This window comes from Heliconius melpomene, chromosome 13 (genome assembly GCF_056956725.1).
Source record: "Heliconius melpomene rosina isolate 202511_hmr_F chromosome 13, ASM5695672v1, whole genome shotgun sequence".
NCBI lineage: Eukaryota > Metazoa > Arthropoda > Insecta > Lepidoptera > Nymphalidae > Heliconius > Heliconius melpomene.
Window position 1 is genome coordinate 13096780 of NC_140401.1, and position 16584 is coordinate 13113363.

The 16584-nt window shown below is 31.4% G+C and overlaps 2 protein-coding genes across 3 annotated transcripts; both read left to right on the forward strand.

The window, feature by feature from the left end:
- Nucleotides 1-68: 68 nt before the first annotated feature.
- On the forward strand, nucleotides 69-1551 carry LOC146533025 (WD repeat-containing protein 18). The gene has a single exon (XM_085196452.1). The coding sequence runs from the start codon at nucleotides 204-206 to the stop codon at nucleotides 1539-1541; it is 1338 nt and encodes a 445-aa protein (XP_085052578.1). The 5' UTR covers nucleotides 69-203; the 3' UTR covers nucleotides 1542-1551.
- Nucleotides 1552-2623: 1072 nt separating this feature from the next.
- Ankle2 (ankyrin repeat and LEM domain-containing protein 2) lies at nucleotides 2624-16158 on the forward strand. Of its 2 annotated transcripts, XM_085196459.1 has the most exons (14): nucleotides 2624-2792; nucleotides 2873-3116; nucleotides 3503-3658; nucleotides 6016-6179; nucleotides 6952-7092; nucleotides 7594-7767; nucleotides 8126-8278; nucleotides 9149-9354; nucleotides 9738-10768; nucleotides 11151-11269; nucleotides 11753-11883; nucleotides 12561-12692; nucleotides 12939-13107; nucleotides 13478-16158. In XM_085196459.1, exons 2-14 carry the CDS (start codon nucleotides 2885-2887, stop codon nucleotides 13568-13570), a joined length of 2901 nt encoding a protein of 966 aa, XP_085052585.1. In that variant the 5' UTR covers nucleotides 2624-2792; nucleotides 2873-2884; the 3' UTR covers nucleotides 13571-16158. The 2 variants fall into 2 exon arrangements, with proteins under 2 accessions (XP_085052585.1, XP_085052586.1); XM_085196460.1 differs by lacking the exon at nucleotides 2624-2792 and having other exon boundaries at nucleotides 2979-3120.
- Nucleotides 16159-16584: the final 426 nt, after the last annotated feature.

Sequence of the window (16584 nt, forward strand, 5' to 3'; positions counted from 1 at the left end):
CCCTACAGGGTTACTTATAAGAGTTTAAGATTAAGAGTTACATGGATCTATAAATGCTCTCTATACTCTATGGTGTAGACATTTAAAACGTCAAATAAATACCAAGTGTTTTGAATTTGTGACTGGCCACATGGCCTTTCATTTTGTTATTATTAAATACTCCCTAATTAATAATTATATGATAGAAATTATTTTTTTTCATAATGTCTAATTTATTAGAGGTACTAGTGACATGTGATTCCAATAACACGTTATGGACGTGCAGTATTTGGGATCCCCACACCGGCACTAACTTGATGACTTATAAAGGAGGTGGGACTGCTGAAACACGAACACTTTCATTAATAGGCAGTGATTATTTAGCAGCAGTAGAAAAAACAAAACCAGTTTTACACATATGGCCCCTTAATTCACAGCAGACTGTACAAGGAATGCGTTTTATATTACCTGGTAAAGCCAGTTCCTTTGCTGTAACCCAAGATGGATCGTTTTGTATAGCTGGAATCGATGAAAAGATTTATCTGTGGCAAATTGCGTCAGGTAACCTACTCACAATAATTAATAGACATTACCAGAAGGTGAATATATTAAAATTTACTAGTGATGGTAGATTTTTTGTATCAGCCGCTGAAGATGGAATGGTTATGGTGTGGTCTCTTGCCACAGTGGCTGCAAATCCTGAAATAGAACTTGTTACTCAGACAACTGCAGGACAACATGATCCTGTTTATATACTTTCTGACCATTCTTTGCCTGTTACTGATATGCATATAAGTAAAATGGGAATGCATGGAAGATTATTTACAGTTTCTAGTGACAGATCTTGTAAAATTTACGACATGACATGTGGTGAAATGCTTTTAAATTTGATATTTGATGAGCCATTATCATCTCTTACTCTAGATGTTTTGGAATTGAATGCATTTGTTGGATCCACTGAAGGAAAGATTTACAAAATAAGCATGACAAATGCACCTAGAAATAGAGACATACTTATAAATAATGGAGGAAACCATGATGTTTTCTCTTCTCATACAAAAGCTGTTTCCTGTCTATCTGTCTCACTCAATGGTGAATTATTGATGTCTGGATCAAATGATGAACAAGTTATCCTGTGGCATATTGCAAGCCAACAGCCAGTTAGATTTCTTAGACATAAAGGAGCAATAACTAATGCATTTTTCTCTCTTAACTACAAAGCAATTTATAAACAGGAATTTAATCCAACTATAATTCTTCATAGCTTAGATAGGACTTTAGAAAATAACAGTGATGATGTAAATGAAATTGAAATCCTTATAAACAAAAAAAATAAATTCTGGCCCCAGATACAAGATAATGAAGAAACGGTTGTAGAAAACAATAGTGTTCCAAAAGAAATAAACATTGGTAATGAAAGTGAAGCTCAATTAAGGGAAGAGTTAAACAAAATGAAAAATATTAATGCCAATCTTTATACAATATCTATTCAAAAGGTTTTGGATTCTGTGAAAGCTAATGAAAATAAGAAAAAGAAAAAAAATAAAAAGAAAATAATTTAATCTATTCTTATCTAAATGTTTCATTTATTTTGCCTATGATATATTATAACTTTTTTTATAGCATGCTACTGTGCCATGAATACATCTTTAACAATTGTCCAAATACTTAAATATGAAACACATATTTTGTTTCAGCTTTGCTCCCTTTAATACAATATATGCCATTGTATCATAAACATGCTTATAATATTGAACCACAATTTGAAGGAAGTAGGTTTATACATTTTTGTATCCATACTTTGTTCTTTGAGGTCATTGTGGCACAGTGTGACAATGTGTGATTGTAAGCAGTAAAGTTTTTTATTCTATCTGTACTTGAAGAATAATAATATGATTATTTTTTTGCTCTGGTAAACAAAGCACAGCATCTAGTTTCACCACTTAACAATTAACATGCAATGTCTCAAAATGGATTATACTATTAATGTTATCACACCATAAGAATATGAGTATATTTTAATCAAATTTTTACTGTTTTAAATATAAAATATTTTATTATTACAACGGCAAAAATTTTGACTGGTTTGATTTCTATTACAGTGTAAATTTGTGTAATTTGTGATTATACAAATACTGATATTGTTTTGATTTAACTGCTTTGTAATTGTACTTTATCTGTATATTTTTACATTTATTTTCAATTCTGCACTTTGAAATGTTGAAATTAAATAAATCTTCATATTACTATTTGTTGTTTAATTTCCTTATTATTCTTCATCGCTTATTCTTATACGGCGTGAAGCTGAAGCTTTAATTTATTTATATTTAGTTAAATAGATTTTTCTAAGTTTATAAGGTGACCAGCATCGGTAAATTTCTTCTAAAGTAAAGAGGAGAAAAAAATGTGTTCCATTCATCACCATATTTTTTGTGACGGAACGTAAAGAAATTATAACCATTTATTGTGAATTTCATTGTAAAAAGAGGTATTATTACCTCTTTTTACAAAGAGATCCAAAAAATTTATACACAATAATATTTTGTATTATTTTGAATTGAATTCTTGATATATGGCGTTTCGAGCGTAACATTTTGTATCTGATTTTAGTTATCTGTTCTTCGAGATACGTCATAACGTCAAACTGAAACGTCAACTGCGTCATCGCATCGTTCGACTTCTTTCAATTTTCAGTTTGAAATACATCAAATTATTTTTGTTGTGCATTTAAGTTTACGCTATGTGGTAAAATTGTAAAAAATATTGCATTTATACCCTTACAAATATGAGTTTATGACAGTGTTTGCTAGAAGGTATACATAAAGTTGAGTAAAAATAAACGTTGCAGCCGTTTGCGTCACAAACAAAACATTTTTTTGTTTACCATTTTCAGCTATAAGGCAAAATGTCGAAAACAGTGCTGATCCCCGAATGTAACAAGGATATCGGTGGGATAAAAGAAGAGATATCTATGTCTCCAAATGAAAAAAAAGATGGAATGATTGGCTTGTTAGGTAGATTTTTGCGATTCGATTCTTTGAAGAAACCTATACAAGAAAGTCCCACAGCTACGGAATCTTCAACAATTTACTATGGAGTTTATATACCTTGTGAAATTATAAAAGGTCCTGATGAAAGTAGGTAAAACTTTATGTACATAATTGTATTTTGAGCATACTATAAATTTGAAATATAGGTCAATGGTGTTATAAGTGTCATCATCGTCTTGTTCTTCTAACATTAAATATTAAGCTTTTAAATTGGGTAAGAACAAATAAATATGACATGTTATATCCAGGTTCATAGTATCTGACTGTAAAATGTGATGATTGTGGTTCAATTCCTAATATGGGATAATGTATTAGTGCAGAATGGAGTGTCTTAACATTAGGTTTCCTTTGTGATACAGTGAAGTAAAAAAAATTAAGCATTCAGACACATCAGAACGCCCATATTCAGAAAGCCTATATTTATTTTTAGATTTAGTCACCTATAATAATAAAAAAGGATAATTATCTTACAGAGTCACTTCATGTGTATGAAAATAAATTGGAAGCCTTGGACTTGGTCCGTCGGTACAAATCCTCTAGGTTTAAGGCATTTAGAAATTATCAAGATGCCCTAACTTTTGCTCTTAGAGGTGCGGAGTCAATTGAAACACATGATGGAAATGGAAATTGTAAGTTCTAATTTTCTTCAATTGTAGCAATATGATATTACAAGAGGTTGTTGTGGTGGAGTGGGACAGTACCTCACTGTTAATAACATTTAGGGAATTAATAAAATTTTGCTTCCTGCAGTGTGATATTTAGCTTTTTTTAAATATATAAATATAGTTAAAGAATTTATTGTGAATGCTTTATCAATTGATAATGAAAATACTAATGAATACTATCACTTCCAGTTATCTATTATAATTATAATTTTATTGCATGCTCTTTTCAATGTCATTTCTTGATTGATTGATTTAAGATATTTTTGAAATACATAGTTCATAAGTTGAGATCATAAGAATATAATGTATGCTAGGTTCACTTGAACTCCATATCCTCCACACAGGAATGTGTCATGATAAAAAAAAATAATATTAAAATGCCTATGGACAAATCTTTATTATTCACATAGTTTATTTTTTTTATAAATATTTTATTATAATGACAATCACTGTTATTGTAGAAACAACTTTGTTTTGGTTGGGAGCAACAGCCTCGTATCTTATGATATTATGAGCTGACATATTTTCTTATCTTATGAAGAAAAGAGTGTCAACTTAAAATTTTCTATTTATCTATTGATTATTTTAATAATACAAGGCTATATAAAGACATGGCCTTGTGCGAATTTATTTTTGTGTTGAAAAAATAGTGAAATTATCTATGATAATAAATATTTTAGCGTAAAATAAAAGATAAAATTTATGAAGATCCTATTTATATGTTTGAATATTTAAATCCAATCAAATAAATTAGCTACAAGCACACAGTGGGGTAAGCAAAGGAAATCTATTGTTAAGACACTCTGTTCCTCACTTTGCGCCGAATTCTGGAGGCATTGCATGTTCAGTGGAGGAATTCAACGCCGCGATTTGTTTCGACACCAAATCAAAGAAATGAAAATATAAATTTACATAAATATGTCTTCAAATTGAAATAAAATTGAATATTTAAAATTTATTAAAAAACAATACAAATATTTTTTGAATATTTAAAGTTTTTATTTTAGCTTCACGCTGTATCCCGCACATAGAAAGGTAGGCAGAGAGAATATGGGTATCTAGCGTTAAGAGACTCCGTTCCCATTAAGACACTTTCGTTTGGCACTTTCAACTGGTGGCAATGTGTGTTGAGCGGCGGATCTCAACGTCGCACTTTGTCTCGTTACCGGAGCGAGGAACTGAAAATATTAAATATTTCATCCCCGAGTGTGGGAGTCGAACCCATACCCTATTGCGGTAAGTCCTATCTTCGTGCACCTGCGCCACGACTGGCCACATTTAAAGTTTTTATATCGAAAAAAATCATATTCTTCAATTCTTAAATTGTTAGGCGTGTTCAAGAAACAACGGTTTTTAACTGTAACAAATAAGACGATAATTATTTTTGTCGATATTGAGTATAAAAAAAATACATTTCTCTTAAATTGTTTCCTTATAAACCGTGAAATAAAATTTAATAATATAATTTACGAACTATATAAGATACTGTATACATTTATATTATCGTATAATAAAATATAATATAAATTATATTTTATATTTAATTGGTATAAGTAATTGCTTTGAATTTCTATATGTAGTCGTAACAATGCTTAACAAATGGTTTATTAATATACCAAAGAGCGTTGACTTTAGCCATTAACATCGAACATTTATAGACATTCGTGCAAAGCACCAGTATTATCCAATTAGGGAGAGAATGAGGTCACGTGGCGAATAATTCTCTTTGTATTGACACCTGAATGCTGCTATAGGAACTTGCTGAACATTTTGATGAATATTACATTTTATTATGACACCGTTTTCTTAAATGTTAAAGTATATGAACTTATTTTCAATATATGTATGTATGTTTGTGAACAGGACGATTGTTTCACCGCTAGGCGCATCCTTTTATACCTTAAGAATTAAAACATTATATCTACTTGTGATTAAAGAAAATATCTAATGTGTAAACTTTCATAGTCACTTTATCCACTTTCAAAATATTCACAATATTGCGCACAGCGCACTAATAGAAGATGCTTTATCATTGCTTAAAATTACAAGAAAAAAAGTACATTTACGTGGTCCAGCGGCACGGCGTCTGACTGTAAACGTGACGGTTGTAGGTTCAAATCCCACTTGGGGAGTGAATTATTTTAATTTCTTCCCTCTAAGAAGGTAAGAAGACAAAGCGCGGCATTGTACTCAACAACGCTACATCTCTAAATTTTGGCAGAAAGTGGAGAACAGTACATCCTAACACTAATTTTTCTATGCTATATGCGGATTACCACGTGCAGTTATAAGAAACTTTTTAAAATAAATCCATTTCACAGCTTTAGTAGGAGAAAAACCTTACCCATTTAAGGCTCCTTCGCCACAGGACATGGTGGCGCTACGTAAAGCAATCGAGGCGGGCTTGACAACTACAGTTCAGGACAGAGTGTGGGACAATCCTCGGTATCTCGTCAGCAGTGGGAACACACCGGCTATTGTGCAAGTAAGTATTCGTTTGTAGCAAAAATAAAATCTTATTAGATATTGGTTTTAGATAAATAAATATATATAATTTCTATTATTAACTATTGCTGTTTCAAGAAGAATCAAATCAGCTTCACGCTGAATTTTCGCATATAACAGCGTAGGCAATGGTTAAGACACTGTTTCCCGCTTGCCGTCAATTTTTCAAATCATTGCTTGTCAAGTGGCGGAAGTTAACTCCGAGCATTTTGCAGAAAGAAATTAATAAATATTTTTTAATGTTTTTGAAGTTCTAAAATTAAAGAGATTTCAAGGGGCGCAAATTCAAATCCGGGTGTGTCGATTTTTTATACTTTTTGTAGAAAAGTACAATAACTTGTAAACAATTTTTTAAATGGAATTCGAACCCACGGCCATCATGCAGAGTTTAATGTGTTCCAACTGCTTCGTATTGTGAAATTACATAATTTTGCATTGTTATTATGGCGATAGGATTTATTTGTATTGGCAAGAGTTCAAGTTCCAATGCCAATCGAGCTATATCTTGATTAGTAACTATCTCCACACATAACCCACACGCTAACGAACAAACGGTGTTTGCCAAAGAGAGCTTGTTGGCTGTTGATATGCTAATTCGATCTCTTCATTCTGTTCATTTAGAGTCATTGTTTCTTATCCAAACACAACAGATGAAAGAACTATTATTTTTTAATATTCTCTATCTACCTTTATAACACGTCTGCTTAAAGCGGGATACACCGTGAAGCTAAAAAACAAAATTATTTTTGTAGGAAGGCGCGCGTTATAACGCTCTCCATATAGCAGCTAAAGCAATGAATGCCGAAATCTGCAATCTTCTTCTCAATACAGTTGGAAATCCAGCGTTTGTACAGGCTTTGTATGGAATGGACGCTAATCTGGAATCTTGTAAGGTAATTATAAAAAAAAAATAATTCATTGATTACTGGAATACCTCATAATATTTTTAGGAAAATTTCATTGTCGCACAGTCTAGTAAATATGTTACCTACAATCTGTATTATTCAGTATTCTGTAGAATACCCCACGTAACATTACGAATACGTAAAAAGTGTAAATAATATATGAAATATTATTTATTTTATGCTTTGCCTAGGTATTCTATAAAATTTATCTGTTCCTCTGTGCAAATGAATCTCAGAAATAGGTTAACCGATTTAAATACATTATCATTTAGGGGGGATCGAACCATAGATAATAAACATATACTAGAGTTAGATGTGCCACTGACAAATCAATAATTTTCATTACCCCACCCTCTACGTTGTTTATGTGTTGAGCACAGAACCGTACCTTACTAAAGGCTCCTACCTCTATCTATCTTCCTTGGTTGTTGTTCGAAAACTGCGCCACTGGTGACCTCATGTAACTAAGTAATTTGGTCTTATTTTCAGGAATTCGCATCAATCCTAGTTGATAGATATCTCAATACCCCAGATAAGGGACTCAATGAGACTCCATTACATTTTGCTGTCAAATTCGGTGCAGAACATGTTGTAGACGTCCTAACATCGTTCCCGCAGTGTAATAAGAATGCAAAAAATAAACATGGCGAATTGCCTAAAGATGTAAGTATTTTATTTATAAAATAATAAATAATTGTATAATAAGTAAGGCCGTCGTGACGAAGCGGTACAAGGGTGTGACTGTAACTTGATGGTTGTGGGTTCGATCCCCAGTCGTGGAAGTTAAATATTTATTTTATTTATTTACGTATATATTTCCATTTCTTTGCTCTGGTGTCGAGGCAATGCGCGGCGTTGAGTTCTGCCACTTAACTTCTGTCGCGACTGTTCATTATATGTTCATTATGTTCATTATATATACCACTACATTTATATCAAGTAATCACAACATATATTAAATAAGTTTTATCAAGCGTATAAGAATTTCTACCAAGTTTAAGTAATAAATACAATTTCCCAGATAATCTGCGCCCGCGCACCCACCATGCCGTCCGAAGTGTCCACTCGCATCGCCGCCATGCTCCGAGAGCGGTACTACGTGCCGGTGCTGCACAGTGACGACGATAGTGCCGCCCCCACTATAGGCAGACCGTTCACACCTGCTGAACCGCCGGTAAGTTAGAAAGAGATGGATGTAGTATAGTTTATTTTTTTTAGCTTTACTCTGTACTCCGCACACAGCAGGGGGAACCTGGAGAACTTAGAGTTAAGACACTCATAATATAATTTAAAATAAACATAATTATGTAAGCATTCATTGTAAGTAGCTTTTTCATTTGTTGTTTAGTGATGTATAAATAATAAATTTTATATGAATGCTATAAAAAGAGTTGAATATTCAGTGTTACTTTCTTAAAAATATCGGTGTGACGCCTTAGCGCACTTCCAAAGGCGTCTCGTTGGTGACCCCGTCTCTCAAAGGCATTATTCATATTTAGGTTTTATTATAAGCATACTTTTAAGAGTTCAAATAATTATTATTAAAAACATAAATAAAGATATAGCTTTCATATAAAGGCATGTGTGTAAAATTTATATAAAGGACTAGTCACGAAACTGTGGACAGAAAAGTTATAATTTTTATGTTAGTGGAGGAGTTAATCAATTTGGCAAGTGAAAAATTTTAACTGAGTGTAAACATTTTCAGTTATCATAATATTATTGTTATTTAGCACTACAGTCACATGGTCCTTTTGTCAACGTTTTCAAAATGTTAACTGTTTTGTTTTATTCAACTAATTAAATTATGCTTAAAACTAGACATTTTTTTTACTAGACATTTTGTTCCAAAAAGAGTCCAAATATTTCCATATATTTCGATTGCCTTTTTATACATAATGAAACATATACAAATTGGAACATACCGGAAATCGAATTGGCGTCTCTTGGAAACCTATAAACGCATTATTCAGCCAATTACATGACAATGTTATTCCACACCAACTAATAATAACAGTTTTAACATCAATTAAAATGTTCACAGGAACTGAATCGAGACCCCCTGTCACCTCGCTATGAAATACGCGCGTTCGCGGGGCCCATGCCCGCGCTAGACGCCGACTCCTTCAGGAGACGATGGAAGACTCCCCCTCGAGCGCCCAAGACTCCCACGCCCACCACTACTCCCACTAACGTGTCCTCGTCCTTCCGTCTAAGGGAGCTTTGCAAGGGACTGGAAGCGGTCGGAAGGTATGTAGTATGAGATGCGGACTAATTTACAAGGTTCTAAGAGGCGCAAACTTCCAATATTTTCCCTTCCGATAAAGAGTCTTGTTAAGGGACTAGTGAGAGTTATGGATTTCTCCTGAACATAATGAAGGGTCCCCGTTGGGCAACCAAAGTCACGCATATATTACTAGATTGAAAAAAATTTTTTAATTATAACTCTGTTCCCTGATAAAAATCGATCCCCTAATAATTACATATACATTTAACACTATCACACTGCTTTTTAATAATAATAGTACTAATATTTATAACCTCATAAATATAACTTTTTGTTTCCCTTTACTTTTTTATTTTATATATTAAAAGGTGCCCTTATAATATATCTATATATTTTTTCTTTACAGAAATTTAGCAGAAGAAATGAATGTGGGCTGGAAAGAATACTGGCCGTTTTTAGACACCTTTACAGACTTAAGATCACAAGAGGGGCTTGCTCTATTGGAAAACTATTTGAAAGCAAAATACGAAACAGCTTATTCCTTTGCACAAAATGACAGCTTAAACCAAGCTGAAGAGCTAAATTTTTCTAGAATAAGTTTAAGCAATCTCAGTCAAAGTCCATACCAAGAACTAAGTCCGATGTCGGAACTATGTGTTGCCATGAAAACATGCAAAATAACGGACAAGTCCCACTGGCGTAAAACCGATCCCATAAGACAAAGACTGTGTAGACAACCTACAGCGAAACCGTTAATACCTAATGGCGATACAAATATAGTACAAACTAATCACACAGTTAATCAATTATTATGTATAGAAAGAACATGTCAAGTTTTCGCTAAAAGATTAGCTGATGCCTTAATATTTTCTCTATCGACTGAACCGGAAGTCGCCGGAGAATCATTGAAATCTGAAGCAAAACACCTCCAACACACGATTTATACTTACATGGACGATGAAAGATTCAAAGACATTAATTTCTCTTTAATACACTCACGTTTAGCCCAACTAGTTGTTTTTAAATTAAAACAACAAACAAAGGAACTGGACGATATAAATAATTTAGTGGAATTTTTAATAAAATTACGATGTCCCAACGACGATATATTCAGTTCTGATGATGAAAGAAAACCCTTCACTTACAGGACAAATAGAATGAGGATAAATCATGTTATAGATGGACATGTTAGATGTCTGTCGAGTTTTATTTGTGAGGAATTAACGGAATCTGATGATACGAAAGGTCCGGCAGTTTCGGAAGTCGAGTGTAGGGAGATTTGGGAGAAGGCAGGGAAGTGCAGATGCGATTGGAAGGTGGAAGTGTTTGAGAGAAACAGTAAGAAGAATGCTTCATTTAGGAAGAATAGGTCCATGTTGTCAACAAGTCCGAAAAGTGAAAATTTTATTAGAAGGCTTACGTTTGAACATGATATTGGTATGTATATTGTTTTTTCAGATTTCATTAAATTGAGTTATAGTTAAAATAAATTGTAACAATTGAGATTTAATAGTCTCTAAAAGGTAAGAAAAAGTAATCGAAATATATCAGTAGCGTTACACGATTAAGTTTACCTTTATTATATTACTCATTACATTCTCATTGCTCAATTAGCTCAATGTGGTAAATACGTGTACATACATATAGCAGAATATGCTTACATTCACTGTTTCTGCTTAGCTTTCTATAAAACATTTCATCGTTTTCTCTTTTAATTTCTTTCTACAATTATGTTTTCATAAGAAGTATATCACTAAAATATGTGGAATACAGCGTGAACCTAAGAATAACATAAATAACATAAATCCTTTACAAATAGGTGACGGCAAGTGCCAAGCCAGTATAGAGAAGCCAGTCAGCCAGAACTCCCCGGCGGGGGACGGCGCGCCCTCCGCCTACAGCATCGACGTCGCCAAGTGCTTAGTGGTCGAGGCGGAGGTAAGATGTATTATTGCACATACACTGCATATTTATATTTTCATAATAATATAATGTTTTACATGTCCAAAAATAAGCTGTCGTGAGGTCTTGGGACAGTGTGTGACTCTCGATGTCGATTCAGAAATAAAAAAGAACGAAAAAAAAAACTTTTAGACTGATATAAATAAAAATTATTACTATGGCTTGATTATTAAGTTGAGGGAGTCAATCAATTAATTTAAACACTATATAGAACAAGAGGGAAACAAAGCTGAACTATTTTATTTCTGCCACTTTCATTTAAAAACTGACAACATTTTCATTGTTGTCTTTTTAATAAAAAAAGGCAAGGCTGCATTGCACACATACATAAAGTACTCAAGGACGCACTACTATTAATATAAAAGCCAAATCTGTACGTAATTAGACAGACCTAGTATTAAGAAACTCCGTTCCCCACTGCCTCTGCCTGCTGCAGATACAAAAATTATATATTTTCAGATATCAGAAGACGATTCTGCGGGTTCAGGCAACGAGGAGTCTTACCAGACAGCATCAGAACACTCTGATAGTGACGATGGTGAAATGCATGATGCAAGTGATAGAGCACTCACTGAACCTTTTATTTATGGGTGGGTTTCGTGAATTACGATACAATATTTGGTGATTTTTTTATTTGTTGTTATTTATTACTAATAGTGTAAAGTTATAAATTAGAATTATTAAATAATGAATTATTTTGGCTTTCAATTGTAAACATGTAAATATATTTAATAATTTGAAAAACCTGGTTCGTTCGACTTTCTTTTATAATTTTAATACAGATGTCTAAAATTATAATAATTTATAAAAAGAGATAAGTTTAAATAAAATAGATAAGATATAATCTGTATTATTTACTTAATCTATATTTATAATAAAATCGTAAGAAGGTCGGTGTCTGTACTTGGAAGATATTTAAAACAAAATGTTATTGGGAACCTTTATTAACCAGAATAGAGAGGGTTTATTTTATGACAATCGGTTCATAAATAAAAAAGTAATGTCAATTTAAACTACTACTAATTGGCCGTAACAGTTATTTTATACATCTGTTTTACTGAATTGACTGAATCCTTAGTTTTATTTTTTTCTTTATTAATATTTCTATTTCAAGCGGGCGTAGCCCCGCACGGGCCCACTAACTAGTATATATATATTTCATTTAATTGAATCAATATTATTTGTTTTAAATTCAGGTATTGTCTATTTTTTGGTTTTGACAGAAAATTAATTACTTTTATATTTATTTTAAGTTTAATATTTTTAGGGAAGAACCATCGAAAATGGATCGCCTTGTATATGATGCTGTAAGCACATGTCAAATAACTCCGGACACATTCCCCAACCTGTATCGTTGGAGACACACAGTTGCGTTATATACGGATAGCGAAAGACAAGGGTGTGTATTTAATTATATTAATTTCTATTTAGGTAACGCTTTACCTAAATTTTATATTTATATTAAAAATGTTACTTAATGTTTATATTTATTTTCTCAACGCCGCGACGCAACGAGTATGTACCTAAACATAGAATATATTAAATGTAATTAATAGAATTATATTAAATGTAACTAAAGAATGTTAATTAATACTAAAAAATACTGCAAAAGTCAAATGAATAAAGTACTAATAACTACCCCCAGCTGGCAGCCAACGAGCGCAGACGACACTACCGCGTCGTGGCCCGACGTGGCACGCGTCACGCGCGTGCTGCCCAGCAGCACGCCGCGGCGTGACCTGCGGGACAGGAGTGACTGCCGTGACGGGCCAGACGCTAGTCTCACGCGTGGCGACAGGGTTGTGCCATTACAGGTATGTATTATTGTTTTATTTTTAATAAATAAATAAAATAAATCAGCTTCACGCTGTATCCCGCACACACCGCTACACAACCATCGCGTTTGCAATCTGTCCCAGTGCGCGTCGATGTCCGAAGAGTTGTTGAGCCGACCGATTTTGAAAAAAGAAAATAAAGTTTTGTAAATTACCAAAATTTGTCAACTTTTGCTTAAATATCTTTCTTTGCAAAGAATTTTCGATTCTAAAACCTTTTTTGATAGCAAATCAATTCTGGGAGTGCACCAACTTATTACCCACATAAATAAGGGATGCCCTTCATACGCTCATGCCCTTATGGCGTTGTCGACGTAAATCTAAATCGTTACTTATATAATTATTGCAGGTATCTAATTGGTTAAGAGTGACAGGCCCCAACTCGCCGAAGACCGCTGCAGCTGCTAAAAATGTCGGACACAATGTTAGTTTTGGTTTCTAATTATTATATATTTGACTATACATATACCATCTATTGTATTACTTCCTAACGTATTATTTTATTACTTATATATTATTATGTTTATTATTTGAAATTCAATAATTATGGTTATGTTGTTTCAATTGATTTATTTTTAAATTTACTGGTTTTTATAATAGTGTCAAATATGTGTACAAAATTAATAAACATTGAATATTCATATAATGAAAATAAAAATAGTTTACAATGTTTATTTAATAAAAATAATAATAATAATAGAATAATTTTCTTATTTTATTTAAAAAATAACAAGGGTTTTTTATTTTCGTTTCCTATAAAATTGATAGGTTCATAATTAATGATTAATAATTATATCAATTTAATATTTAAGTCATATTGGTTTTCTTTATTCTATATTTTATTTACATTGTATATATTAATTTTATAATTTAATGTTTATCTTTAATTGGCATAATGTTAATATGGATCATATTGTTTGCATAATTTCTTATACATAAAACAAAAGATTTGCATAGCAATTACTATTATCTAAGTATTTCTTTAGTAATGCATGTTATTTTGGATTTTAAAGTAAATTATTCCCAATATGTATTTTCTTTATGGACACTCCTGAGTAACACGTCAATAACTACAAAACAATATTTAAAAACAATAGTTTTGTGTAACACAAGAGCCCACTTAAATATATGTTTTTTCTTAATTATATGATATTTTATTAAATAGATTTTCTAGCAATAAAAAATTAAATTAACTTCGACGGCTTTTGAGAGGTGCGAATTCGAGTCCTGCCACGCTCAAACAATAGTATAGGTTTTCTAAAATATTTTTAAGTTATACATAATTTCTTGGAAAAGATAACACAAAATATATTAAATCAATATAATTATTTAAATGTTACTCGAAAGTGTCCATATTTTTAAATATTTATTTAGTTTTAATAATGACAGAATAATTGTGTTATTTTCACAGATTTTTGTGTTTATTAAATAATTGTTCAAACACCTTAGTTCGCTAGTTTATATTTTGTATATTTGCACTGACTTTTTTATTTCACTTTTATTATAATAATAAATGTTGCTAAATTATTTTGAGTATTAAAGGCCTTTGGCCTTTGCCTAAAAACGTGACGGTTGTGGGTTCAATCTCCACTCGAAGGAATGAATTATCTTAATTTCCTCGCTCTGGTAACAAGACAAACAGCGGCATTGAGACATGCAATGTCTCGAAAATTTGACAATCCGTGGGGAACTGTTTACCTTGTTATTTGAGGGATGCAGCGTGAAGCTATATTTTCTTAATTTTCTCAACATATTTGAGCAAACTTATATTATAATAATAATTATTTAATTGATTGATCACGTCGGTATTAAATTTTTATTTCAGTAATTATGATTAGTAATATGGATAAATAATAATCTCATATTTGATGTTATATTGTAAATGTTGACAGAAACGAAATTCTTTATTTTATTTAAATGAAAGCAGTAAGGAAAGAAATATATATGAAACTAAAAATATAGTAACAAGTGAAGTTGTAATTTCGATTTTTTTTGAAGTGTTCATATTTTTTTTTATTAAACAAATTTAATAGGTTCTTTCATAATATATATTTCTTTTCTTATTTATATAGAACGTTATTAAGATCTTTAAAAAAATATTCTGTATCTGTTTGTGTTTATGTGGTTTGATGAATAATTTTGTTTTAATACCCAATTATTTTTTATAAGTTGATGTGTAACATTCTTTAGTTATTTTTGTATTCACTGCCATTTATTTACACATAATTATTTGAAACAAATTCAAAACTGAATTTAATAAAATAGCTTATAAATAATATAATGTTATTATAATCATTTGTAAAAAAACCTCGATTTAACAAAAAGTAATTTTGAAACTATTATAATAATATAAGATAACATTTGCCAAATACGATTAATGAATTCATCAGGTTTATTATAGAAAGAGAATATGTTAAAATAAAAAAGTTAGGACAATTGCAGTAAATATATGAAAATTGTGATGTATTTTAGATGTTAGTATGTACGTTGTATATTTTGTTAGTTCGAGATTTTATAAAATCGACTATGCAGCTTTTTTACAGGAGTTTTTACGTAAATTATAAATAATCTTATTATAAGACAGAATAACTATAGCCGGATTTACATAATGATTTAATTGCTCATTTTGGGTCGGAAAATATTTTAAGTACATAAATAATTTAATTTAAACTTCTCAAGTTAAGCTGTAAACCAAACGTTTGTACAAATATATGAAATGTTTTAAAATACCGTAATCTTTAGTTCTTTTTTCTAAGTTTTAAAAAAAATATTTTTCATAAAATCGAACTTATATTTATTTTTCATAATAATATAAATCCGGCTTAAAAATGGCAGTGAATATTAATTTGCATTTGACGATTAATTCCAATATAAGTTAGTGACAATAACGCGAGCGTTACGCATTTACTGGTGACGTGATTCTCCGTCAACGGTCGGAGTCAGAACGTTTGTACTTTTATATCCTCAAATGTATATATAAATGTTTTATATTTCGATTCGTGATTAATGATAAATAAATTATGAATGGTTTGTAGTGTTTTATTTTGTACTCAGTCTTTTCAATAAATAATTAAAATATACACTTTACTTTACAGGGAGTGTTTTTTCTTCACTACTTTAAATGAAAGCACAGTTTTAACTACTCTATAAAAAGGCAATACAATTAAAACAAAAGAGATTTTGGCAATAATGAAAAAGTGATTTTTTCAAACAAAATAATTAGTTATCGTTGTTAAACAAAATGCCATTTGTTATGAATGACGCACACGGACACAAACCTATCAAAGCGACAACATTGCACTCATTCTAGGAGCGTCAATGAGCGTAATTGAAAATATTTGTAATTTATTTTAAAATATTAAATTGATTTGATCATTATTGTATATTATTTAACTATTATTATATTTAGGCCGTCGTGGCGCAGCGTGGTGGTGGTGGCAGGTGTTGAGTGGTAGA